This window comes from Ambystoma mexicanum, chromosome 13 (assembly GCF_040938575.1).
Source record: "Ambystoma mexicanum isolate Mex_15411 chromosome 13, UKY_AmexF1_1, whole genome shotgun sequence".
NCBI lineage: Eukaryota > Metazoa > Chordata > Amphibia > Caudata > Ambystomatidae > Ambystoma > Ambystoma mexicanum.
In genome coordinates this window covers 406078795-406106347 of record NC_090938.1, presented here as the reverse complement: position 1 = coordinate 406106347, position 27553 = coordinate 406078795, and the positions used below count along the sequence as shown (strand labels likewise).

The window sequence follows — 27553 nt, the reverse complement described above, 5'->3', positions numbered from 1 at the left end:
AACAGCATGGTTTTCTGAACCCTGAGCCTGAAAAAGCTGAGAAACCTTAAGGATGTATCTGTTATTTGGGAATGTGAGTCCTGAGAGAGAGAGGCTTTGTAGTGTAGGGCTTCAACCTAAAAGGTGTATACACTGAAGAATATATTTCCTATCTGTACCTGTGACTTGCTAGATGCTCTTCCATCTGAAACCTTATCTTGTAAAACAGAGGCCCTACAACCGGTCTTCTACGCAATGAAGCCTAGGTCTGTGCATTCAGGGGGATAAATCAGCTGTCAAGACTTGAGCTTTGAAGCTCTCTATATTCTCAAAGTATAGCACTGCTGAGATTACAGGCTTGTATGAACGGTGTAACCTGAAGTAAAGCTAAGCTGCTTTGTGTAATTGATGATGGCTCCACTTTCTTAGCCTGTAAGTTATGTATTTTTGTCATGAGGGATTGCTTTGTTATTTAAGCTTCCAGGAGTTGGGTAAACTAGAGCATTGATCTGCTCTTCTGCATTACAATAAACCTGTTTCCTGTAGGAGAAAGTCTTTGAGTTGATGACCGGCATTCGCACAAAGTTGGAAGGCTTCCAGACACAGATATCCAAGTGAGTTTTGAATCCATCATGGAGAACAGATGGCTCTTAGCAAATGGAGAGGTGTTCCAAGTATTTCCACCAATCAGGTTATTTCTCTTGCTTCCCATCCTTCCAGGTACTTCTTGGACAGAGGAGATGCAGTAGCCAAAGCAGCAAAGCAGCCACATGTGGTGAGTGCAGATCTTCAGCACCTCAGAGTGTGGGGGAAACAATCCTTGTGGTCCTCTGTGGCCTTATTAGGTTCACAAATTAACATGTCCTATTCTAACAGCACACATCTTCATAACATGCCAACATGTATATTCATAAAATGCAGATGATCATGTATCTTCACAACATGCGACTTACCATGTTGTTGAAAGTCTAATAGGCCGTTTCTCTTCATAACGTGACCATCCATGTGTCTCTATAAGCAATGGCCTGAATGTGACCAGCCAAATGTCTCTTAAAGTGTGATGGACCATGTGTTGTCGTAACGTGCAATCAGTCATGCATCTGGTTTACTTTTGTTTTGCAACATACATTGAGAAAAGCCTTTTTTTATTTAATAAAAGAATAAAGGAGTTTCTAATGCTTGTGAATCTGCTTAGAATCACATGCTGTGCTTATAGTCCGACATCTAGTGCTAATCGCGGAGTATTGCATCTTTTTTTCAAAGATCCTAAGGGACGTCGACATGGGCATGACTGTAACATCATCTGTGACGTGTATTGTACCCAAAATCCTTCATGCGCCAAGGTCCTACCAGATTGTTTTTTTCCGTCTACCTAGTTGGTCGCTTATGCGGAACTCGTAGGTTTTATATTACTTCGGTGTCGATAATCCCACTGCTTGCGGTGGTTCGATCGCCCTCGACTATCATCTCTATGGCTGTATCGTTTGATCCTTGCTGCCAGCGTTTCCATCACACGGGTGCTTAGCGACTGTTGACCGTGTGGCCTCAGCTCTCTGGCCCGGCCTTCACAGTAGGGAGAGTGGGGCTCTATTTCATCTTCTCTCTGAGAATGCTTTTCTTTTATGCCTGCTCATTTTCTCTTGGTTTGGCTGCCGCCACCCTCTCCTATGGGAGTGGTCTCCCTTTAAAATCTGTCCGTCGTGTAACGACACATTTCCCCGGAAGGACACGAATCGCCAGTGCAATAGGTGTCTTCATCGTGACCACGATGAGCACTCGTGTAAGGCCTGTAAACTCTGTCTGCCAAAGACTATAAAAGACAGGTGAACACAGCGGTGTGAGGAAGGCATGGTATCACAAGAAGGACGAGGACACAAAAGATAAGAATCGCCAGTTTTATTTACTTCAAGGGGGTGTTGGAAGAACTCCTGTCTTTCCCGAACACTAAAGATGGGAGCACACTCTACCAGCTAAATAAAAGGAAAACAGTCCTAGTCTGCCGTAAGTCCAAAACCATCAAAATGAAACTAGAAAAACCTATTTCCTGCCCTGACGCTAATAACATACAAGTGAAATAGGAAAATATAATGCAAATGGAAAATCAGTGGGAAACAAAAGGATGTCAGAATGGCATATCAAGATTCTTGCCCATGTTGTATAGCACGTGGGTGGGCTGGAGCACTTGGCGTATGGGCACACTCTGCTATGCAAGTACACCTGAGGTAGCTGGCTCAGCCCTCCAGAGCCTGCTTGGCATTCACGTACTCCGTCTCCAAGTTCAGGGTTTTGACCTCTCGGGTCTCCCTTTCCCCAAAGTCCAGGCCAATCCCCTGCGTTTTACAGCACCAACACAAATGTTCCAAGCTTTTCAGCACAAACACAAATGTTCCAAAGAAAAATGTATTTGAAAGTCTCTATAGGCCCCCTCAACCGGGCCCCAGCCTCTTAATATCAACTTCTTTCTTTGTTCCCCTCTTTTGGACTCAAACCGTTTCCATTTACTTTCTTGGGGTTCCCTTCCCCTCGCTTTATCCTTTAGCGTTTGCTATGTCTTATTGTACTCATATGCTTTTCACACAGTTCCATATATTTGACCAGATTCAACAGTTTGCACAATCTTCTCAGGCTCTCTTCAGCCTTGCTTTGCCTCAATACGTTATCCACAGTTTCTGTACCCTTCTTAGCACCTGACCCCTCTGGATTTCGTTACCCAGGTCTGGGCATCGCAGAGATTGCAAAGTCTCTCCACTTTTGTCAGAATCATACACTGTTATCATATAACTTCTTCAAACACAATTCTTATGTAGGCTTCCCGCTGTCGGGATTGAACCTGTTTGGTTCGCAAAAGATTATCACAGTTCAATTCCTTTAGGCTTCCCTCTGTCGGGTTTGAGCCTAAACACAGTGCAGTCTCTTTCGAATGGGCGTACATTCTTTTTCCGCCTGACCACTCTGTTACTTTATTTTACAGTTTAATTTCACTTCATTTCAAAAAGATCTTCAAGTCCCATAATGACTTTCATGTGCCTTTTTATTTCCTGCTTTCTTTCTCAGATTCAGTGTTCAGGTTCCCGCTCCAGCCCAACACACGCACACTGGTATTTCCTGTCTCTTGCCATGAGACTCACCCGGTTAGATCGGCTCTGGCGAGCAACTTCTCTGGACCTCTCTGGGTCGAGGTCGGGGTCTTCTCACCTGCCCCTTGGGTACCTGGGCTTCCCTTAATATGCCCAGGGGAAACAAGTACTTCTGTGGACAGAGTCAGCAGGATATGATCTGCCCTCTCTGGCTCTTGGAAGGCACAGCGCCTCAGCCCTGCTACAAAACCGGATCAGCGTCTTGGCCCTCATCTCCCTTCCAGATTCTCCAGGATTCTTCAAGCACTCTCCTCTTCTCCACACTGCATCCCCAGCTTGCTCAAAGTGTGTCTCAGTGCTCCACCTTTTATACTGACAGGGAGTGTTAATTGGAGTCAGGTGTGGATGGTTAAAAAGGGAGGCCTGACTTTGCCCGTCATCCTTAATGGGATAAGATGGAGACTGCCCATAGGAATCCATGGTACATTGGATCCTATGGGCAATCGTCATAGCTCTGTTCCTCTTCTTCTTCGTCCCACTGGTTTTGACAGAAGGCAATGGGGAGGAAGTATGGGAATTGTAGTTTTCCCTAGTGATGGAGGGTAACTTCTGTAAGTGTTTGGCAGGGTGAAGGGGGCAGATGTGTGGTTGTAGGTGACTTGGTTTTAGATGATAATGTCCCATAGTGATTGTGGGGATGTTGGATGTTTCTGCTCCTATGCCTCCCTTTAATGTTAGTACCTGTTTGGGGGCAGCATTCATAACAAACTATAAAGGTAGAGGAAGTGTTGGGTAGGGGTTCATCAGAAAGGGGGAATACCACATCTCTCCTGAGGGCATTCCTCCAACTGTCCCCAAGGACCACCTGCTCAGGTGATCCTCCAGCACTGGTCCACCCCCAGGGTTTGGTTCCAAAGGCGATGGCTGTGCCCTGGCCACCTGAACAAAGAATGCCTGGGGTCCATGAATGAGTAAGCCCTCAGGTTTCTCACAGCGGCCTACAGTATGCAGGCCAAAAACCTCTGCCCCGCCGGCACAGTCGTTTTAAACAAGGAATCTGTTGCCAGCCACAGTTCCAATTTGGAGTCCGTTGGCCTTTCTGTGGAGCCCTCGTGCTCCCATGTGTCCGTCCCCAGCTCCAACAAGCATGCCACCGGCAGTGCCATGGGGAAGACACACCCAGTAACAAGGACACCCACACACCACGTGCTTCTAAACCAACAAGCCTCCTTTGGCGGAATCATCAAAGAAGGCCTCAACGCCCACAGGCCTATCAAATGACTTGATGGGGCCTTCCGAACCTCGCGGTTTGGCACCCACCACGCAACCGCTGCCGCAGCATGCGCATGGGCATGACTCCTTCTGGAGCAGGCGGTCCTGCTAAACATTCCACTCCCGATGCGTTACTGCCGAAAGACTCGGTAGCGTTGGTGACCACGGCACTGCCTACAGATCGACCAAAACACCTTTGGCCAGCGAGAACACTCCCAAAACTTTGCAAGAAGCTTTCGGACACCAGCCTCTTTCTAGAGCTCTACATCAGTATTCACCACCTCCTGTGCAGCCTTTTCTTCCTCCTGGCCCTTCAGCTACCTCAGAATGGACCAGGGAGTAATGTGAGGCCAAGATGGCCGAGTTTATGAACTTCTCGGGCCAATATGACAGCATTTTTAAAAGACATTGGGATGTAGACACATGCCCCATTACCTCTAAGTGCCAGAGACTCCTTTCCCCCGGTGCTCAGCTTCCCTCTTTAGGGGAACCCCACCAGGAACCCCCAGTCAAAGTCTTTGGGGATTACCCAGATGATCTGGGCCAGGACCTTTTCTGACCCTGCCTACCAGGATCCAGACTGGAACCCAGTGGACAATGAGGGCACGTGGCACACCCTACCACATGATATTGACCCAGATGTCATCTTTCTGGAGATGTCTACTACTCCTCTACCAAGAAACGCATCACCTGTTGACGACCGAAAGTTGTTTAACTCCCTTCTAAAGAAGGCGGCTGACCATTTAAAGATTGTTACACACGACGCTGCCCCTGACTTTGTGGAGGATATTCTGAAGGAGAAATCACCTGTCAGCCAGGCCAACCCTCTGTTGAATTCACTCAAAAAGCCCCTGGTCCCTTCCTTGCTCTCTGCGTCCCTTACACGTGCGGTTAAGCCCTGTGTGGATAATGTTTCGGCCAGCCCCCTCAAACCTCCTCTACATCAGGGGCCACCCCATACCGGACTCCCTGGTTGTAACCACTACTCGCAAGCAGGCAGGGGTACCGCTATCTTCGGCAGACTCCCCTCCGGACAAGGATTATAAAAATCTTTACACCCTTGGAAAGCATGTCACCACTTCTGCGGCAAGACGGCCTTCAGAAGGCCCGGAGCCTACCCGATCATGCCTACTGGCGGTCGTTGCAGAAGGCAGAATATATTGAAAAACACTCTGGATTCTGGCGAAGCCGCGGGCGCACCCTTGTGCAAGGGACACTACTCAAGCGACACGCCTGGTTAAAAAACTTAGGTTTCAAGCCCGAGACTCCGGCCTCTTTAATTAACAAGACGATGGAGGAGGCCAACCTCTTCGGAAAGGCGGTCAACGAAGCCCTGGAAACAGCAAAAAAAGTAGCACGAGATGCTAAAGTCGCTCCGCCAGATCTCGGCTAAGCCCTTTGCCCAGCACGGCGGCCCCAACCCCCGCCGGTCCTTTCATGCGCAGTCCTTCTCCCGTTCTCCCTATGTTCAGTATGGCTCAGGGAGGTTCCAACTGGTCTTCCTCCAGTAACTTCCAGTCCCACAGAGGCCTCCATCAGGGTAAGGGCAGAGGTAGAAACTCTGTTTCCAGAGACTTCCTGGCCTCCATCTCCAAGTGACTCGTTGGTACGGGTCCCCTCCCATGCTTCCCTGGTTGGGGTGTTAACTAAGAACTGGTGCAGTCCAACTGGTGTGGGACTACACAAGACATATCTCTTGGTATTAGGTAACCCACCTTTCAATATAGGCCTGTACTACACAAGTTGGTAATGTGACTGAGCAGCCAGGCTTATCTTTAGAGGGTTAATGTGAGCTGTAGTGTTCTGCAATGAAACCAGTAAATGCAAGTATCCAATTAACCACCTACACACTTAATGTTATATTATAAATATTTATTTATACACAAAGATATTTAAAGCATTCTTTACAAAGCAGTAATTAGCTGTAACATTAATCCCAAGGTAGGATACAATTCAAAAAGTGAACAATAAAGCAGGTGAGTAAGTCATTCATATGTTACACAGGTTCCAGCACCCGGAGGTAATGTCATTTGAGGTCCGTATAGTATTTATATAGTATCACCTTTACAATATTGAGTTTTTAAGGAAGATTAGGGTTAGATCAGAACAGACTGATAGGTTATAAGAACAGTTAGATTCTCCCAAAGGAATGCAGGCAGTCTATTATCCCAGCATTAAAGTGTTCATTTAAAATAAAACATGTATATTGTGCAATGGTTAAACAAACCCTTAAGCACATAACTCAACATAAAAGCAAAATACAATTCATACATTTCTATAATCCTCTGATTACTTTCATTACAAATACCACCACATGTATTTATACAATTATCATATTTCATTACTTAAACCATAGCACCACATACAATTCTCATATTGCATTACTTAAATATCACCACATTAAAAACAGTACATACCTTTTATATAGTTATCATATTGCATTTATAACAAATAGCCACACTAAAATCTTAAAATACATAGTATATTTCCTTCAACTCTATAAAATATTCAAATTCATCTTCCACAGCACTTAAGTTACACTCTCTATCAGCTTCAGTGCCTCTTTCCAAACATAGAATGCTGCTGTTGTGACAATTGAACTTGCAAAATATATATGGTTCCAAAATTGATCACAGGTGATTTTGCTCCACTAGGTAGCCCTTCTTATAAAAATCTGTCATACTCGTACAACTAGTGAGTGAATGACGAGATGTCCCTAATTTCTGTTGACAGCCTACATAGCCTTTCTTCACGAGGAATACCCCTCCACCTACCTAGGTGTTCATAAGTAGGGGGCATATTAAACCTTAAATAGGTTATACAATACGTATTTGTGAATTCAAGAATTTCGTCGGGTGCAGGGTGTATTAAAAGTGAAGCTCTGACATGAATAGATAGAGTACATTTTTTCCCTGCCAACCTCTCTATCCCACACAACTGTTTTCTTTTTTATAAGCTCAATACCCTTAGGATTATCCATGACCTCACCAAGTGTCATACCAATTGCCGATAAGTGACATTTTACAGAATCCTGCAGGTCTATAAAATTTGTTGGGCGTAGACTTTTTTTTTTTTTACTCGGCTGAGAGTGACATTGCTCAGAGGACAGCATAGAGCACCATAATTTGCATCAGGCAATTGCAAATGTCGTAAATTGTACCCCTAATTCCAATCTAAGGGCATCTAACGGTACTGACCGTGGCACTTTCAAAATGGACCTCAGAATGTTCCCTTTCACTGTTTCTAGTCAGGCACTACTGTGTACAGATAGACAAACTGCTCCATAAAGTATCCCTGGAACAATAGATATGTTGTACACAGTAATCCTACTTTCTCCATTTGAACCCACGTTTCTACATATAAATGTCGTAATCAACCATTTACTCATAATTTTAGATATGTAAAAATCCTCGAGGAACCGGTTATTTTGATGCAAACTAATGGGAAAACCCAAATACAGGTAATCACTCAAGGCTTCAATCAGGGTGGTATTAAGTCTCCAAACAGAGCCGTTATCCTGAATTGCTCTACTGCTTAAATGCAGAATTTTTGTTTTGTCGATGTTAATTACTAAATTATTCTGCTCAGCATAGTTATTAAGTGCTTCAATCGAGTGCTGTAAAACGATCTGTGTATGGTCCATTAGAATGGTGTCATCCGCATAACATAACCAGGGAATGGGTACACCATTACAATCTTAAATTACCATTGACAGTAATTATTTCATCTGGCATCATGGCATGCCCAATTTTGTTAATGCTAGTCTTTCCAAAAGGGTTTCTGTAGAAACCATAAAAAAGGATCTCTTCGAACGAGTATCAAAGCTGAGATATTCCAATGGAGGCGTCCATCTTAATAAGACATTACTGCCCCTGTACTCATAACATCTGACCAGGCGTGTACTTCCATGATGTGTGGCAGGATGTCTTGAACATAACACTGTTGAAATTAAACTGATATTCGGGTCTAAAGCTGTCTTTCTTGTTTCTCATCTACGTTTTCAGGAGTATTTCATTATGGCCATACCTCCCGATGCCAAGCTTAATCTGATTTTATTTCTAGGGCCCCTTCCTGTTTCTGTACCACTTGTTTCATCTTTTGTTGCTTTACCATCCCAAAGTTCCCAATATAAAGGTTTTCCTTCTTTTAACTCTCTTCACAATGTTTCATCTTGAAATCTTGCTCTGTCTTTCCCAATACCTGCCTCCAGGGGCGTTGCTAGGGGGGGGGCTAAGGGGGCTATAGCCCCTGATCTTTTGGTTGTAGCCCTGGATAGAATCTCAGGAGCTACAGCCAAAATACTAGCTAGCCCCCAGTCCCAAAAGTTCTGACATCAGCTTAGCCCCGGGTCGTTTCCAGACCTAGCAACTCCCCTGCCTGCCTCTTATACATTTATCTCATTCTTACATATGATCTTTACTTTCCAGCTTGCCATAGAACATTCTACTCTACACCTCTTAGGTTCATGTGCTTCTCAAGCTTCTTAGCACCCGTTAGGTTCAAGTGCTTCCTATGGTTCGTTTCCCCCACTTAGTTTCAAGTGCTTTGCAGTGTTATCACCGTTTTGGTTGAAGTGCTTCTTTGCATTCCCATCACCTATTTGGTCCAAGTGCCCCAATCGGCTCCTCCTTAGCACCTCTGGCTCATGTCACCAGCACGAATCAAAAGTCTTCCATCAAACACCAACGCCACCCAGGCTCCCATCTATACTATTCTGCCTCCTTTGCCTCTGGGAAAGGCTTTCCACCGCCCATATTCTGATCAGCATAGGGATTGGTAGTTTTGGCGTTAGTCTTTCCTGTTTGACCCTCTATTCGGATCTGGCCAACCGGAGGTCACATATCCTGACAGCCGTTTTCTTGGTATCAGGTAATAATGTCCCCATAGCTAATGCCGACGGGAAAAGCCATTGGCGACATTATGTATGGGGACGGGTAGCTGGGATGTCACCTGCTCCCATTGAGTTCAATGTAATAATGTGTCGCAAAAAACAGCTACTTTTTTGTCAGAAGAAATTATTTCAGGGACATTATTACATGGAACAGTTTTCTTTTCCTCTCTTGTGGAACCTCTGCAACTGTGAGACCCTTCATGCACCTCCTTCTGAAGTCCATATAAGAGGGCACTGGCCTATGCAAGGTTGCAAATGCTTTAAGTTCATGTATGGCAGATGTTTGTGAGCGTTTGTTTCCCCTCACTGCGGGAGTCCCAGCATTAGCTTTTCTTTTGGATAGCCTGAAACTGGGCAGCAGGTCTGAGGATCTCTTTAACTGCATATTGCAGGGTTCTGCAGCCTTTGGCTCTCCAGATGTTAAGGACTACAACTACCACCAGCCCTAGCCAGCATAGTCAATAGTGAGGGATATTGAGTCATAGTCTAAAACATCTGGCGAGTCTTTTGGCCTATTCAATACGGCATCACTTTATCGCACACCGTACCCGGTCTCCATCTCTGAAAGAACTAACTGGCCATATACCTTCACAACATTGATTTACTACCAAAACATGTGACTGAACAAGTGCATTTGTTTTTTTAAAAAGAAAGTTTATTTTAAATTTTTCTTGCAATTCGTATCCATCGTACAAAACAGTCAACAGTTTCGCTATTATATACAATCTGAGCAAACCTTCCACACGGCATCAGGACCTTTTACTGACTAAACATTTTCCTTATAAAATACCCAACATGCAATTTTCTCTCATTCCCCCCCATACCCACTTCCCGACAATCCCCCAGAGTCTTGCGCTTTCCCCGAGCTGCCCCCTTTCAAGGCGGGAGTAAGCCTGGTGTAGACATCAATTTGTTGAGCATTTGTCCCCAGTCCAACGCCCTCTCCCCCATTGTTGTGCATCTCCAGCCCATTATTGCACTGTGGGGCCTCCAGAGTGTTTCCAAGATATCACTATCCTAAGCTTAGCCAGTATTAGCAGGAATTCCACTATTTTCTTCCTCTTTTTGCTCGTTTCCCACCCGGTACCAATCCCCACAAACCTCTCCGGGACACACTCGTATGTACTGTGTCTCCAGGAGTTCAGTTTTTCCATTACTTCCACCCAATACGTTTAAATCACTCGGCAGTCCCAGATCATATGCCAAAATCCTGCCAATGCTTCCCCACACCTTGGACAACAGGGTCGGTGTTGCTGGTTAAACACATGTAGTCTGGATGGAGTCATGTATACTCTGTGCAAGAAGTTGTATTGGATTCAACTAAACCTTGCATTTCTGGATACCTTTTTTACTTTTTCCCCAGATACGAGTCCACTGATCATCTGGGATTTCATGCCTCATGCCCCATGTCCCTTTCCCCCACTACTCTTTGATCCCCAACTCGGCATCTGTTTCTGTTACCAATTCCCCCGTACAATGTAGTAATAACTCCTCTGCTCCTGCCCAAATTCCGCACCTGTTGTAGCAAGCGGTTAGTCTCCGGCACATCCCACAAATCTACCATCCTTTTTACCAGCCGAGCATAACCCAGAAAGGATCCCTGTGACATAGCGTACACTTACCTCCACTGTTCAAACGGCAGAAGCTTTCCTTCCATTTAGAGATCCCCTACCCTAGTACAACCATTACTACGCAATTTACCAGCGTCTAGATTTGTCATTATCTCTCGTATGACGGGATAAAACCACAATGGGAAGTTCGGACTGGACTATACATCTGTGATTCATGTATTTTCCGCGCATGGCCGCTCCAAATCTCCCTTGGAATTGCATATATTTGACTCGTTCCCACGGTGCCCATTGGGTCCCACAATAAATCAATCCCTTCCCTGTTCCTCAGCAGTCCCGGTAGGAGCCTCCTCTGATCCCCTTCCGGTGAATCATTCCAGTGGGTTACCATCTGCAGCTCAGCTGCCATAAAATAAGCTTCAAAATCCATCTAGGTCTGATCTGCGAAGTGTCTCTAGTGCTACTCGTCTACGGCCTGTGACCCCAGAGCAATTCCCCGATTTTCACATCCAGCATTTAAAACCACTTTTTATCTTGTATGGTATGTTCGTAAAATAAAGCCATCTTGGCAGCACTACCATTTTGCATAAAGTAATTTTTCCCATCAAGGACAATGGCAAGGTCTTCCAAAAATCAAGAGTCGCCTATGCCTGATAATGGCCTACCCGTGTTGTAAACAAAGGTTTCCTCCATCTTGTGAAAACTTGTAATACTAGTAGCAGGAGGACTCTAATCCCCTTTGTATATAAGGAAGTGTTGTCCTTCAGTTGCCCTCGCAGGGCTGACATCGGGAACAACAGAGACTTCTCCTGTTCACCAGGATGCCCGATAGCCGGCTAGTACTTCTAGAATTATCGGAATATTCTCCCTCGGATTACTGACAGACAGCAATGCGTCTTCCGCATACAAAGGTATATTATGGGTGATTCCTGTGACCCTGATCCCCGTTTCTGATATCTAATGTCTAAATTACCCGACCAGAGGGTCTAATGCCATGTCGAACAGCAATGGTGAGACCGGGCAGCCCGGTCTGGTTCACCTTTCCAATGTCCCTTGTGAGGAAATCCATCGTGCTGCCTTAACTCGCACCACTGGATCCCTATATAATACGTGAATCTAGCTCTGAAGACCGGGTCTCAGCCCAAATGCCTGCAATACCCGAAAAAGCAAAGGTCACTCCACGTAATCAAAAGCCTTAGTTGTGTCTAGGGCCATTATCGCTAGTCCTTCTCTTGAACACTACCTGTTCCGTTATATAATGTAACCTCCTTCATCAAGGTGTTTCTCCCTCCCACAAATCCACATTGATCTGAGTGTATGAGTTCCAGAACCACAGTGGTCCCTCTTGATGCCAGCACTTTCTACAGTATCTTGGCATCCACATTGGCGAGGGAGATTGGTCTATATGAGCCACAGTAGTTTGGGTCTTTTCGGGGTTTCAACAACATGAATACCGCCTCCCTCGAGGTTTTAGGAAGAGCTCCCTTTTCATAGGCTGCCTCGTACACTTGTTTCAACGGGGGGGTATCAATATCTGCATACGCTAGGTAGAATTCAACCGGCAGTCTGTCTGTGCCGGGAATGTACCTCTTTGCATTGAACAGAGCGCCCTTCCAATTTCCTTCTCTTCTATGGTTGCATCCAATTCCTCTATCTGGTGTTGTGACAGCCAAGGTGTTTGTGCAATCTCTAAAGGATCCGCTGCCGCCTCCTCCGTGTATGTGCCTTCACTAGTGTATAGCTTTGTATAATAAGCCTGGAACACCACAATGATGTGTTGCTGTGTGACTGCCTGTGTACCCAACACATCATATATCTGTCTGATAGCTCCCCTCAGAGATTCTTTCTGAATCAACCAGGCTAACAGAACGTCCTGCCTTGTCCCCTTCATCGTGTACTGGATACTGTGGAACCTGGTCAATGTTTCCTGATGCTCCTGCTGGTTAAGAAGAAAGATGTGCATTCATAACATGACCAATCCTATCTGTATAACACATGACAATCCATGCGACTGCAAACATTTTATGTACCTGCATAACATGTGACCAACCATGTTCTTCCTAAAGTGTAACTGGGCATGTTCCTTCATAACAAGTGACCGACCGATCATCTGCCTAAGACCTGACCAACCAGGTGGCTTCATAACATTTTACAACAACGCTGTCTCCTCATTCGATGTAACTGACCATGTCTCCTAAGATCTAAAGTACTATGCATCTTCTTATTCATATCATGTGTCTTAACATCCGGCTGGCATTATATCTTGAAATACAAAAGAGCGGGGGAATGTCCCAAAAGCAGTAAGGGAAGGGACTGGAAATCGTATTATAACAAGAGGGGCACTACTGCTATAAACAAAATTTGCAATAGATTCAAATCACAGATTAGTTCTCAAGGCGTACCATAATGGTATCACTCGTTTTTAGGGTTCTCTGAAAACAATCAGGGCAAGTTTGTAAAATAATTATTTTGTGTTTATTTCACAAAGAGAAATTTAATGAATTAAGCATGAATGGTTTATCAACAATAAAAAACATAATACAAAAAACAAATAGATGCAAACACAAATGATTTCATGGTTTGAGAATATTAGTAAAAAACAAACTATAATAAAGAAAACACACAGAAGTTCAATTATCAATGTGTTTGAATTGAAGAGAAAGCAAGCAGAAAATTCAATTATCAATTTGTTTGCACAAAAGGGAGATACTAGTGGAAACTAGATACATGGACTGCCAATAGTAGAAAATGGCCTAGTCGTAAGCCAATAAACATGAGTTTTGTAATTTCCTTGAATGAAATGGCAAAGTCCAAATTTGTTCTGTTTCCTGTATTCCAATGACAGGTCTGCCTACGTGTACGTGTCACAAAATACTGAACTAAGAAAGTTCAAATTGACATCATGAAAACAACGTTTCGGTGAAAGTGCCACCTGTCTGGCCATGAGTTCCAAAACATAGTAAAAGATTGCCTTCCTCAGGGCGAGATACCTCACAACAACTGGACCCTGTGGGGAAGCAGACATGAGAAGAGTAAATAAAACATGATAGGGACAATCCCCTTTCATGAAAAAAATTGTCCCGATTGCTCTAAGAGGAAAAAAAGGGAATTACCTAATAGGTTAGTTGGCTGTGGATGAAATGGAAAAGGCCAGGCGCGTTGGGGGCTGGGAAGCCCAGTGGTGGGCGCCTGGAAGAGTGGACCCGGGGTGATCCACGGAGTAACTGAATCCAAATTGAGGTCCCACTGGAGAAACACTCACTGAAAATGGAGGTAGATTGAGTTAGAATGTGAAGCTAGAAAAGGTTAATTTAGGAAAAGCGCATAGAAAAGCTACCTTTATAAGAGAATGCTCGCAGAAGGGTAGCCAATGTAATTGATCCTACATAGTGGCATTCGGTGAGGTAATCGGGAAAGGTTTGTGAGGTCCATGGGATACCATCAAGAGGGGGTGACCTCAGGCGCGGTGACCGGAAGGATACCCAGCTCAGTAATCACTTTAGTGCTGGGTGAGGGCAAGGACCGCTGTATTGTCACCTCAGGGTTGCATGGAAGAAGCGCTGGGTGCTGCCTCTACAAAATGAAAATAGAGGCAAAATGATATTGCTAAATGCGTCTGCAAAACAGTCATTTTCTACAGCATACATATCAGAGGGATGTAGCTTGAATGTCTGCAGTCATTTCATGCTGCAGTGGGACAGGGTGGGACAGTCCGTGACTAACAGTGTCTTATCTGGATAAGAGCCGAACTCGCGTCTGGCCGGAAGCTCCTTTTCCCTGCTAATCGCAATGCTCTAACGGGGCTTTAATATGTGCGCGTGTGCGCTGTCGGATGCAACAGGGGCGTGGGTCCGTATGGCCTCGTCCACTCTTCCAGGCGCCCACCACTGGGCTTCCCAGCCCCCAACGCGCCTGGCCTTTTCCATTTCATCCACAGCCAACTAACCTATTAGGTAATTCCCTTTTTTTACTCTTAGAGCAATCAGGGCAATTTTTTTCATGAAAGGGGATTGTCCCTATCATGTTTTATTTACTCTTCTCATGTCTGCTTCCCCACAGGGTCCAGTTGTTGTGAGGTATCTCGCCCTGAGGAAGGCAATCTTTTACTATGTTTTGGAACTCATGGCCAGACAGGTGGCACTTTCGCCGAAACGTTGTTTGATGATGTCAATTTGAACTTTCTTAGTTCAGTATTTTGTGAGACGTACACGTAGGCAGACCTGTCATTGGAATACAGGAAACAGAACAAATTTGGACTTTGTCATTTCATTCAAGGAAATTACGAAACTCATGTTTATTGGCTTATGACTAGGCCATTTTCTTCTATTGGCAGTCCATGTATCTAGTTTCCACTAGTATTTCCCTTTTGTGCAAACAAATTGATAATTGAATTTTCTGTTTGCTTTCTCTTCAATTCAAACAAATTGATAATTGAACTTCTGTGTGTTTTCTTTATTATAGTTCGTTTTTTACTAATATTCTCAAACCATGAAATCATTTGTGTTCCCATCTATTTGTTTTTTGTATTATGTTTTTTATTGTTGATAAACCATTCATGCTTAATTCATTTAATTTCTCTTTGTGAAATAAACGCAAAATAATTCTTTTACAAACTTGCCCTGATTGTTTTCAGAGAACCCTAAAAACGAGTGATACCATTTTGGTACGCCTTGAGAAATCTGTGATTTGAATCTATTGCACATTTTGTTTATAGCAGTAGGGCCCCTCTTGTTATAATGGCATTATATCTTAACATAAAATGCCTCTTAATGTGTAACCAACCACCTGCCACCTAACAAGACTTATCATATATCTTTAAGGGTCTATGTGTTTTCAATTATACTGCTACCCCGTTCCCTATCACTCCACCCCCATCCAATATTGCCCCCCCAACCTACCTTTTGGCAGAAAGAAATCGAGGGAATATGCAGTAAAAGAAACTTGAAAGAACATATTCCCGTCTTCACGATAGTGAAGCAACAAGGATACTTCATAAGCTTGACTGATCAAGTGTCCTAAAACACATTACCAACTTCCTCATTCTGCCCTTGTCAGAGAATCGAAAGATCAGCATATTTCCTCCAGATTCACCTGCTTATCGGTACACCACAGATGCAGGTCAGCAACTGCTCATAGAATGTGGAAAGTCCTTGGAGGTAGCCTTTAGAGATCTCTTTCCTGTGGAGTGTCTGGTGATAATCCTCAATTGCTTTGTACTGAACAGCAGAAAGAAAGGAAAGGCAAATGCCTATCGTCTTATTTCTCCCACTGCCTGCATGATACTGCCCCTCACACCATCCCAGGCAAACCATTTGGTTTTCCTGGAGGATAGCGGCTGCACCAGTTCACGGATGGTGCAGGATCGGGACATTATCTGCTTTCAGCAGAATTGTCATTATTATCTGGTCAGTGGCCTTGGCAGCGATATGTTCACAAGTGAACACCCTGATATGGGGTTATGTCACTGCCACAAAACCACATTCACAAGAATAGGCTGATGCAGGTGAAAGACACGGAAAGCATTTTCCATGTTCTTCTCTCACATTCAGGGTCGGAGTAGCTGTGTAACACGTCTGACCATGTCGACATAAGGCTTCATGCCTTCATAAAATTCGACACACTGTATCCTGATGGCTATCTAAGGGATGCCATAGGGTGTGACTAACAATGTTTCTTTATAAGGGCAATGATCCAACTTTCTAACATGCCCATACCTATACAGTCCTAGCATCCCATCAAATGTATTACTGACAGATGTTTCCTCTGCTCGCGTAGACCAGATGAATGTGAATGAACCCCTTGACTGCTGTTTTCAGGCCTGTGCAGACCCATGCTGCACGCTGTATAACCTTTCTGTTCTCTTGTTCACAGGGGGACTACCGTCAGTTGGTGCATGAGCTCGATGAGGCTCAATATGCAGAAGTGCGAGTGATGGTGATGGAGATCAGGAACACCTATGTAAGCAAACACATTCTTGTCACACTCATTTCCTCACCCAGGGTGTGCTCTAAAGGGGCTTTATAAATAGGGGGGGGGTGTGTGGAAGTCAGCTATTAAATTAACAGAAAGGCTGGGGTAGTATAACCTCTCAAGGTTATGCATTATTGGTCGGCATGTATGTGAAGGGGTGAAGATTTGAGGGAGACCGAAGTAGCTTCAAGTAACAATGACCCTGTAGATTGACATCTTCCCTCTGTCATTACATTCTAGGCCATCCTGTATGACATTGTCATGAAGAACTCTGATAAGATCATAAAGCCAAGAGGAGAATCCAAAGCCCTGATTTACTGAAGACCTGGCGACTCCTCACTTAGCTTCTTGTGTGCCCATTGCTTCATCTTAAACATTACATCATACTGTCATCATTGACCAATAAAACATGCATGTCACGTGTCTCTACCTTGCTATTTTGATGTCTTATTTACCGTCTCTGTACAGTCTTTGGGGCTCATGTGGAAAGTCCCATAGATCATTAAAAGTTATCAGAATAGTTTACACCTGTCTTAAACAATCCATGGGATTTTTGTTTTGTTTTGAGGCAGAATGGGGGCTGTGAACATACAAACCATATCCGTCATGTTTCATTTCATTAATTTCCATGCTGTAGTCAGCTGTTTGTCATTAACAGATAAAAAACAAATTCACCTCATATCATCAAAAATAAAATCACACATAAAATATACCTATACATTTTAAAATCCACTCATCTAATAACCTCCGGCCTTTTTCCAATTCCAGCTTTGAGAACGTACTTTAAATATTTCATGATGCAAAACTTTGATCAGAGACAGCAAAAATCACATCTTTGCAACCTGAAGCGGTACAAACAATTCTGCATCTTCACGTTTCCTAACACCATAGTTAAGACAAATCTTCAGATTCAAAATGTTCAGAGACATATAGAGATGAAGAACATTTTGCAATAATTCTTTAACACTGAGGCAAAATGGACAAATTTCACCTGTGGGCTGGTCCCACATTTTTACAGCACCACTAAGTGGCAACATACCTATGTGAATCTTCCTATAAAGACAATGTGCAAATGGATGTCGGATATTTTTCAGATAATGTTCAAAGATAGTAAAACCTTGTAGAAAAGAGCTATTTATACATTTCTATAAGTTGGTTCCTCAGACTTTATATTTAAATATTGATTTAACCAAGTCTGGACTGATTCTCAATTAGGTGCAGATGGTAACATAACTCAGATAATCTGAGTGATAACAGTACATTTCTCACATGTTTGGCCCTTTGCAAATTGCTCCCGCCCTCCAAATTGAGAATGAGATATGTACATGCTCAGGGTTGTAACCAGTAGACTACTGGTTGCAAGGCAACAATCCCAATCCATTTCCATCTAGATTGCAACATTGGTTTCATTCCGTGGTCGGACGAGGGCTTGTTTAAAAAGATTGTTTCCATTGTTGCAAGTGAGTGTAGGATCCCACAGCCTGAATTCTCTGCATCATACATCTGCCTAACTTGCATTTTTGAAAACCCCAGAGCAGGACCTCTCTATTGCCATGGTACTGGGAAAATGAATGTTCACAGAGCAGCACCTGTTGATAAGGATGTTACTTTTTTAACATGATCATTTCATAAGGGCTTTGGGAAAAGCAAATTCCCAAGTAATCAAAAAAGGGAACCTCCTCTATACACACATAATTAAGAAGTTTCATGATTTGGCTTTACCCCATTCTCTCGTGCAGACGATTGCCTTGCTTGTTTTCCATGGCCTTACTTTGCATAATTCAATATATTTGGTTAGCTGTCTTCTAAGACCACTAGAGATTTTGGAAATCAACACAGTGTTGTCTGCAAAGAGGAGAATGCTAATTTTTCTCTGCAGAGACTGGATGGTATCAGGTGGTAGAAGAGCACAGCTGGTGGCTACTTCATTAAAATGCAAGCAGAACGAAGGAGCCAGCACACAGCCCTGCACTACTACTCCCCTAGCTACTGGGAAATAATCACTAAGTTCCAATCCTACTCTACATCTCACAGATGCTGCATTTTTAATGTGTGATATACCCCCAACCCCTTCTAGTAATGCTTAATCTGTAAGTGGCCTTTTATACCATTGATCACATTATCTTTTATTTCTGGCCTTCTCGCATTGGCTGATTAATCTTTTAATTGGCTTAAGAACTTTCTCTCTGAACAAAGCAAGACCATTTTTTATCTTCACCAACTGTTGAGTACCGCAGCGCCCACCCCTTGCCCTTTGCTGTTCAATCTCTATGTTCAAAATGATAAAGGTGGGCACCAGTCTAACATTCAAATCTATTGCTTTTGTGCAGGTAACAATATCTCTTAATTACTCATCTCACATTCATCGGAACACACTGGAAAAAAAGCTCTTGACACAAGGGTATCAAAATGCAAAAGGAAATTCTGGGGTTGCCCTTGCAACAGCCATGTGCTCTCGCTTATCTCTGTCAGCTGTAAAAATCTTTCAATGTACATATTGCATTAATCATCTGAAGAAAATCAATATTAATCCTTCTTAGGGGCAGTGTTTATACAGAGTTCCATTTAGCCAATGCATTTCGGACTTTGTCCATCCTCAGGGCTGAACACTATTAATGTAGGTATAAACAGGCACAATATGTAAGTCAAATGAAACAGTAAAAATAAAGGACAAAACAAAGAACGACTGTATTAGTATCGTACTCATATTCAATATTGCAATAACTCCCCCTTCATATCAATATCATGTTACCTGTATATGCACACTCAGCGTTTGGAACTAGAGATGTGAAAAAACATATGAATCAAACGTGTTGTAAGAATCTGTGTTATACAGGTTAATAGCGCAAACGAATGCTGTATTGGTGATTCTCTGCTACCAGTGATGTCGCCTCGTCCAGTGCTCCTCTGCAAACCAATGGTGTGAAAAAATAAAGAAACAGAATGTCTAGTGAAAGACCATTGATAGCGTTATCTATGTCAGGGTTGAGGTTACTTTCAAAGTGAGAACTTAGTTTACGGCTTTGAAAAGGCTCTAAACTGAGATTATCTCGGAGCCACGAGGCCATGCATATAGCATGGCCCCTACCTACTTCCATAATAGTATGTTGTTTCCTATGTGACTTCACTACAGCGTTGCGTCTAACACACGGTTGTTGACATTATAGATGTATATGGTGTGAGCTCGTAAGACCTCAATGTTTGCAGAAACCTTACACACCCGGTGTGACCATTAAACGCAAACTACCATTTCCTCATTTCTAATGCACATGAGCATTCGTAATACGCCATCATTTACATTCAACAGGTACATCTCATTGCACAGGATAATCATTCACATCATTACAGAATATTCAGTGGTCGAAGTGAGCAGGAACGGTTGGGAGCGATTTTCACCATTCTGGAATTATTTGTGAAGTTAAAGCACACTTCTCCACTTTACCACTGGAGACCAGTTACAGCTAAACTGAAATCTGTTTCATTTCGATTGGCTGTCAACTAGCATGGCTGCAACCCATGAAAAATGTGTTGTATGTTGCTTCTTTCCTTCCTAGTCTGTCCCCGCCACAGTCACAGTTCCACTACTTTTTTGGTGCACTTCTATCACTTCTATCACTCAGAATATTCAATATTTCCAAAGCGTTCTATAGGTTCAGGGAACTCTGGATTGCAATTATATGCCTACATATAAGGTGCGTTAATGCACAGTAGCCACCAGTGTATATCTTCTGTATATTACTCAATCCCTAATTTTAAAAGGGCCACTGGCTGCTTATGTATTTACTTAACTTCAATGAAATTGTATCAAATCATAAAAATGTGATGTAGTGACTTGTATGCAATAATTTAAACAGACCGCTTAGCGTAGCCCTTAAATGCGCATGAGATATTTACAAAAAACACAAAGTTAATTTCTTCATTAATCCCATTAGGAGTCATTGCATCAAGACTTTCAATCCAGAAAGTCTCTCTCCAATCCAGTCTTCTCATCAGGTCTTCATAGCTGTCTCTCCTTGTGACCACATCCACCACTTAATTTGATTTACGAAATGTCGTGCCTCTTCTCAATCCAGTACCGAGCTACTGCAGAATTTGTGTTTTTAGTCCGAATACATGATCGGTGTTCGTTCCAGCCTTGCTTACATTGTCTTTTGGAATGCCCAACGTAATACATTCTACAAGGATATTTAATAGTGTAAATCACATTACTCGTGTCGCATGTGGCAAAACTGTTATCTTGATCTTCTCTCCTGATCTTGGGTGGTTCAGTATATTGCCTTTAGTTACAAACCCGCAGTTGGAGCAATGCAATCATGGGAATTTGCCCATTTGCTAGGTTAACAGTTGTTTTTCATCAGTCTAGTGTTGACCAAATGGTGCTTTAGATTAGTGCTCAGCTTGTAATACTGAAGGTTCACGGAATAAGTGTTCAACTCAGGTGTCGCACGCAAGAGTTCTCAAATTCTTTTGTATAATGATTTTAATTTGCCCGATTTGAACCTGGTACTTTGAAACATATACCAGAGATGGAGTTTTCTTTTCCTTCCATTGTTCTGTAAGCAAATCTGATTGTCTCATATCAACTAGATATTCCTTGGATGCATTGACCTCCTCTGGTTAATATCCTCGAGCCGAAATGTCTCTCGCCCATTTTCTCAATTCTTCGCCAGCAGTTGTGAAATGTTACCGCAGGGCTCGCCCCTTGTCCTTTACTATTCAATCTCCTATGTTCACCCATTAATGAATTCCCCTGCAAAACTTTGGGCTCCAGTTCTATTCCTACACCGATGATACCCAACTTTGTCGTCAGTTCTTCTGGGGCAGACAATAACTGAGTCCAGCTTGAGGAATGTCTATTACCAGTATGGGAGTGGATGACCAGGAATGGACTCTTAACTTAATCCTGCAAAAAATGGAGGTGAGGCTGGTTGGCCCAACATGTAATCACTGATCTACTTGTTTCACCCTGTCCCCCTTGTCTTCTTTGGAGTACCTACCTCCTTATCTCCTAAAGTCAAAAACCTAGGTGTGGTGTGGGAAACTGATCTCTCACTCACGCTTCAGATAAACAAAGTGGTAAGATCTTCATTCTTTCGACTTCGGATGCTTAGGAAAGTTCCTTCCATTTATTCTGAAAGAAAATCACACTGGAACTGTGGGTTTCCTGATCAATTTTCACTTGGACTATGCAAACTCCCTTTGTGGGTCTCCCCGACAAACTGTTGGCACGGCTTCAGGGGATATAAAATGCAGCTGTACATCTTCATTTTGGACTCCCCAAGGGATCACAGATCTCCACTGGTTACCAGTGTGTCATTGTATCACTTGTAAGATTTTCTACTTAAGCTTTCAGTGTGTTCATGGTTTGGCTCTGGTCTAGCTTAATGTACATATCTCCCCCAAACTCCCCACCCCCAAACACACACACCTAGGCATTCCATTAATCTCCATCTGTGGAAAATCCCAGGTTGTCGCTGAGTGACCAGGGAGAACTGAAGATTCTGGGTCCTGGGTGCTAGATTATGGACTAGCTGCCCTTGGAACTGCACCAATTGGAAACCCTGTCTATTTTCATGTAACAAACTGAAATAACCTCTCTTTTAGTAATGCTTTTTGTCTGTTGCCTGTGGCATGATGATGAAAGATAGTTTGCATACAGCTGCAGGTTTTCCTTTTCGGTACTCTTTGGGTATGCACAATACATTAAAATCCGATGATCTTCAATAAGGCACTTTGGTTGTTTAATGCTTTCAACGATGACTATAGTTGTGATCTCGGAACGCTAAGGCAGTTTTGAAGTCCACAAATATCATACAGAACCTCTTTCTTAGTCACATTTTTTTTATAAGCAATACCATTCCAAAACATAGGTCAATCATGTTAACTTTTTTCTGGAAACCTGCTTCTAAGTGGGATGGCTAGACACTTACCCTCCATCTTCTCAATGTGCTGGAGGACCATTTACCAAAAATCTTTCCCCCTAAGTTTAAGAGTGAGATGGTGGATAACTGCTAGGGGCAGATTCTAGCCCCTAGTTTATATATCAGAACTTTTGCCGTCAACCAGGAGGGTGGAAATTCTCCTAGCGCACATGAAGAGCTCACTTGGAAGCCCATTTGTGCCCAGGGCATTGCCTGCTTTCTGGCTACTTATAGCCTTTGCTATTTCTCCTAGTCTGAAGTGCACATTTTCTTTGGCTGGAAATTGTATGGTTATTTTATTTATTTGTAACGCGCCAGTAGCCTGCAGGCATCAGAGTGAACATTCACACAAAGTATACAAACAGCAATGACAGGACAGTTATCAGGGAGACCAGAGGGAGGGTAGGTCCACTAATCAAACAAGAATGTTTTTAATGATTGACGAAGAATCGTTAGCTTTTGCTCATGTCTAAAGTTCTGCAGAAGTGAGTTCCAAATTGTATCTGCGCGGACTGGGTAAGAACTTCCCTATCCAGTCGTGCGTTTTAATCCTATGCACTTGATCAGGGACAAATCTGATGAGCGCAAAGTTCTCGTTAGAGTGTAGCTTGACACTCGTGATTTTAGATTAATAGGGGCCGAACCATAAACTGTATTAGCGTTAGCTCCAACCAGACTGGCGCTATTACCGCTAGATCATGGGTTGAAAACGCCTCCTTTTGTATATCAACATTGCAGACTTTCCATTCAGTCTTTCATGAACATTAGCCACTACAACACATACATCACCTTGTAAGGCCAAGAACACCATCACACTGCATTAAATATTGAAACTGTATAAATCAACTGTGTGAAAACTTTGGGTATTATTGTAAATGTCTCCCACAATGACACTATTCCACAAGTGTAGAGGAAAAGGTGTAATGGCATTTCTGACTGCGAGTTATGTGGTGGAAAAGTTGAACATTCCATTAAAGGAACCGTTTGAACTTAAGTGCAAATGAAAGTAGTCCCCTCTGTACAATTTAGGATTCAAGATAAAATCACAACTTGTCTCTGTAAAATGGTGAACTGTAAAAATTAGGACACAAAATAATGTATTTAATAAATTAAGATGCATGATAAGATAAATAAATACAGCCAAAAATAACTGATAAGTTCCAATTGAACCCCCTCCAGCAGCACGGATGGTCTTCAGAGGTATGTCACTGGTTCAGTCCCCTATCACAGTTAGGGTCTCATGCACTGCCGTTGGCCACTGAGGCTAGCTTGCCAATCTCTCGGTTAATACGCTGATTGGTCCAATCACACCTGATATCATCCAGGTGAGCATCAAAGTCGACCAATTGCCTGTAAGCTTTACATTCCAACAGGGTCCTAGTGATGCGGCGGGTCTCCTCCCAGTTTTGCCACATGATCCTCGGAAAGGGGAGAAGGATGAAGTTAAGGTGTGATGAAAGCAGGGAGGTATCATTATATTGCACAGTCAAGGTAACACTATCATGCAACTAATGTGCAACCTTTTAAAGGCATGACAGATCTTTTTCTAATTACCCAAGAAAGAGACAATAGCCTTTTGATATGTACTGCCCAGCTTCCAACTACCATAGGTTGGCATACGTGACTGATGTTCATTGTCTGGGTGGATCAACCTCGGCACTCAGTAGAGCAAGGGACAGTTGGAATCATTCAATGTGGCCCTCCATCGGCCCACTGTAATTGGCTTACTTTGGCAAGACTCAACCTCTACCCTCATGGTGAGTGGACTGCATAAATATTCAGGTCAGGCCCATAATGCACCCACCAAAAGTCAAGGATCTACCTGCTAATCCTTGCAAAGGCACAATCTATGGCAATTGTTACTCGAGGAACAGCCAACTCATCCCTCTTATTTCCAGCCTCCATCACCACTAAGAGGCTAGATAGCCTGTCCTTAACGAGGTCAAACTCCTGACCGACTGACTTGGACTGATAAGATGCCTGGCTTTTGCCCCAATGTGGCCACCATTTGACAGGGGCCTTCTCAGCTCATGTGCTGCAAGTCCTCCAGTCATTCTAGGTTGAAGGACAGTTGTGTCACCCCAGGCTCCACCCACCATGCAATGTCAAACTTATCAACAAAGCCCAAGCTCACCCACCAGTCTTTCCTCACCCCTTCATATGAAACCTTGAACTACAGCCCTCACTCACAGGTTCTTGTCTTTGGGAACCCAGCGTTTTTCCTTGTGCTGCAGGATAATCACAGGGGGGAGCGGAGGATCTGGAGACAGGCGACGGTTATCCAGCTGGGGATTAGAGACAGTACTGTAGGTAAAGCACTCTGAAGAAGACTTAAAAAGGTATAACATGTGACCTATTATTCCATACACACAGTGTTGCTTTATTTAGAATAGTGGCCAAATATCATACTGACTATCCCAGGGGATGTATTAGCTAGGGACTGACCACCTTGCGGTTACTGTCTCGGAGGTTATACGAGCTAAGGACTGACCACCATCATCGCCCAAATACTGTCCCAGAGACTCTACAAGTTGGGGCTACAGCCCCTAGGTTCTATCCCCCGAGACTGCTGCACCTTTACTTGCTGTCCTATGGGCTCTACCAGCGGATCCCTAGCTGCAGCTGCCCCCGGATATAGGGGCTTTTCTAGATTGAACGATTTTACCCTTGGTTATTCTTCTAAGGGGGCGGAGGGGTCAGCTAGCTAGGAATGTTTGCCCTCTACTTCAGTTTATCCTATAGGTTGTGCCACCCCTGTTACAGGATTAGAAACTTGCCCACCAGGAACTACCCCATCAGTTACTTCCCTGAGAGACCTGTCATCTAAGCCAATTGCCCATAGTGTTCCATGGGCTAGGCCAGCTGGGAAGGTTGTCCCTGGTTATTGGTCCCAAGTTATCTATCATACAGAATGATGTCCTCTGTTACTGGACAGGGATTTCCATCAGCCTGAGCCTGGCCCAGCTTATGTCTCAGAAGCTGGACCAGTTGGGGATTAATCTAGGACCCTGGTGTACACCACTGGCAGATCTTCTATCAGAAGTTGATCTCAAATTACAGATAAAGTGGCTGGTGGCTTCCCCATACCGTTATCAGGATGGCATCGCTGAAGTACTCAGAAAGGCGTCCTGCAATCCGAAGAGCGATATTGCTGGCACTGCATGAAAAGATGTAGACAAGTTACATACTAGGTCTGGATCGAGAAGAGATAGATCATGTACAGACACTGTCTAGGTTATAGACTGTGTACATGCTTGCAATACATGAGGGAGAGCGTGTAAGTGCTAATGCTGCATAAAGCAGAGGGCGATTGCACACGGACACCAAATGGAAAATTAACATACATACAAGGACCACATGAGGAGATTGGGTTACACATCAACAGCACATGGGAAAATAGGAAGTTACACATTACACTGACAATGAGTAAGCGGAAGGTTCTGTAATCCCAGCATTGGGAAGAGATTGGTTACATGTTAACACCCCATGGGAGGGAGAGCAGGTTACATACTGATATTAAATGGAAGAGGCTGGTGACTTATTTACACTTGGCAGAGAAGACTGGTAAGGCAGCGCCTTGTGTGCTGTGCCCACCATTTTACCAATTTGTGGCCCATAATTGCATTTTTAAAAGCTTCTGCGCTCTGTGAGCACAGAATCCCCTGCTGGTTCCATCCTCTCCCGCTTTCTGATCCACAGCAACCCACCCACCACCCATGAATGGCTGACTTTCAGCGAGCCTCTGCGCCACTGACAAAGGTAAGTAAGGTTTGTGCAGGGGATGCAGCCATTACTGCTCCCCACTGAACTGACCAACCCAATCTAATCTTATTCTCTATTAGCTTGTAATTTTGATGCGTATAGCCCACAGTTTGTATAGTTATCTTATCTCGCATTAAGCCAGATTGTGTTGGTCAGCCATATCTCGCATTTAGCCAGGTTCCATTAGCCATAGCTCGCATTTATCCAGATTGTATGGTAAACCATTAGTTCGAAGTGTTACTGTATTTACAGTTGTGCCCCCATCCTAGGTCATGCTCCCTCGATCCAGGTGACCCAAACCTAGGTGTTATTACATTGACTGTTGTCCCCCATCCTAGGCCATTCTCCCTCGATCCAAGTGTCCCAAACATAGGTTTTTCTGCATTTTCTGTTGTGTCCCCATTTAAAATTATGAAAAAGACAGAGCTCAAAAAAGGCAGGTTGCACGGCCAAATAGGTTCAGAAGAACCCCGGATATCAATTTTAATTTAATACACTTTAAGAATTAGTGAAACACACAAATAGTCACTTTACACAAATGCTGAATACATACAAAAAGATCATAGATCATCGCATAAAAAACATAGGATTTCGTCATTCGCAATCAAATGTTTAATTAACATCAAATGTAGGATACAGTTAACATATAGCTAGTACTGTATCAGTTTCTAATCATTCTTAGATAACAAAAGTTGTTCTTTCCCTGTGCCAATCCAGGAAAATGTCTCGACATGTTTCTGTTCTTAGGGAATTAATCATAGAACATTCATCAGGAGGGTTGTAATGATCACGAAAATCCCAATTGATAAAAACAATTGCTTTGTGAGAGGAACAGTGTGATGTGCACGTGCAACCTTTTGTGGTGCTCGTAGGGGCTCACAACATGGATTGCTCAAATTAAGGAAGGCTGCCAAATAGTTTGCCACCTGTAACTGTTTATCCTTTGTTAGGATGTGGACTGGAACAAAATGAAGTCGTTCTTTTACAATTGCTCCGCTAAACACCAAAGGGCCACTGTGACTGTTATATTCAAGGTGTTAACCTCCGATGGGCAAAAACCGACAGTTGCGTCGTACAATAGAAAGATCTATAGTGTTTGTCACACGGAATGCA

The 27553-nt window shown here is 43.5% G+C and overlaps 2 protein-coding genes across 4 annotated transcripts in view; one reads left to right on the top strand and one right to left on the bottom strand.

Moving 5' to 3' along the window:
- The window catches only part of PSME1 (proteasome activator subunit 1), a 152480-nt gene extending 135294 nt beyond the window's left edge, over positions 1–17186 (top strand). Inside the window, exons 8-11 of the mRNA XM_069634001.1 lie at positions 526–593; positions 700–754; positions 16659–16745; positions 16998–17186. Of these exons, the coding sequence (XP_069490102.1) occupies positions 526–593; positions 700–754; positions 16659–16745; positions 16998–17078 (291 nt within the window). The 3' untranslated portion in view covers positions 17079–17186. The remainder of the gene's footprint in view (positions 1–525; positions 594–699; positions 755–16658; positions 16746–16997) is intronic.
- Positions 17187–23758: 6572 nt separating this feature from the next.
- The window catches only part of EMC9 (ER membrane protein complex subunit 9), an 83117-nt gene continuing 79322 nt past the window's right edge, over positions 23759–27553 (bottom strand). For all 3 annotated transcript variants that reach the window (XM_069634002.1, XM_069634004.1, XM_069634005.1), the window contains exons 4-6: positions 25766–25835; positions 24869–24963; positions 23759–24097 (exon numbers count right to left, since the gene is read on the bottom strand). In XM_069634002.1, coding sequence (XP_069490103.1) covers positions 23917–24097; positions 24869–24963; positions 25766–25835 — 346 coding nt within the window. In that variant the 3' untranslated portion in view covers positions 23759–23916. The remainder of the gene's footprint in view (positions 24098–24868; positions 24964–25765; positions 25836–27553) is intronic.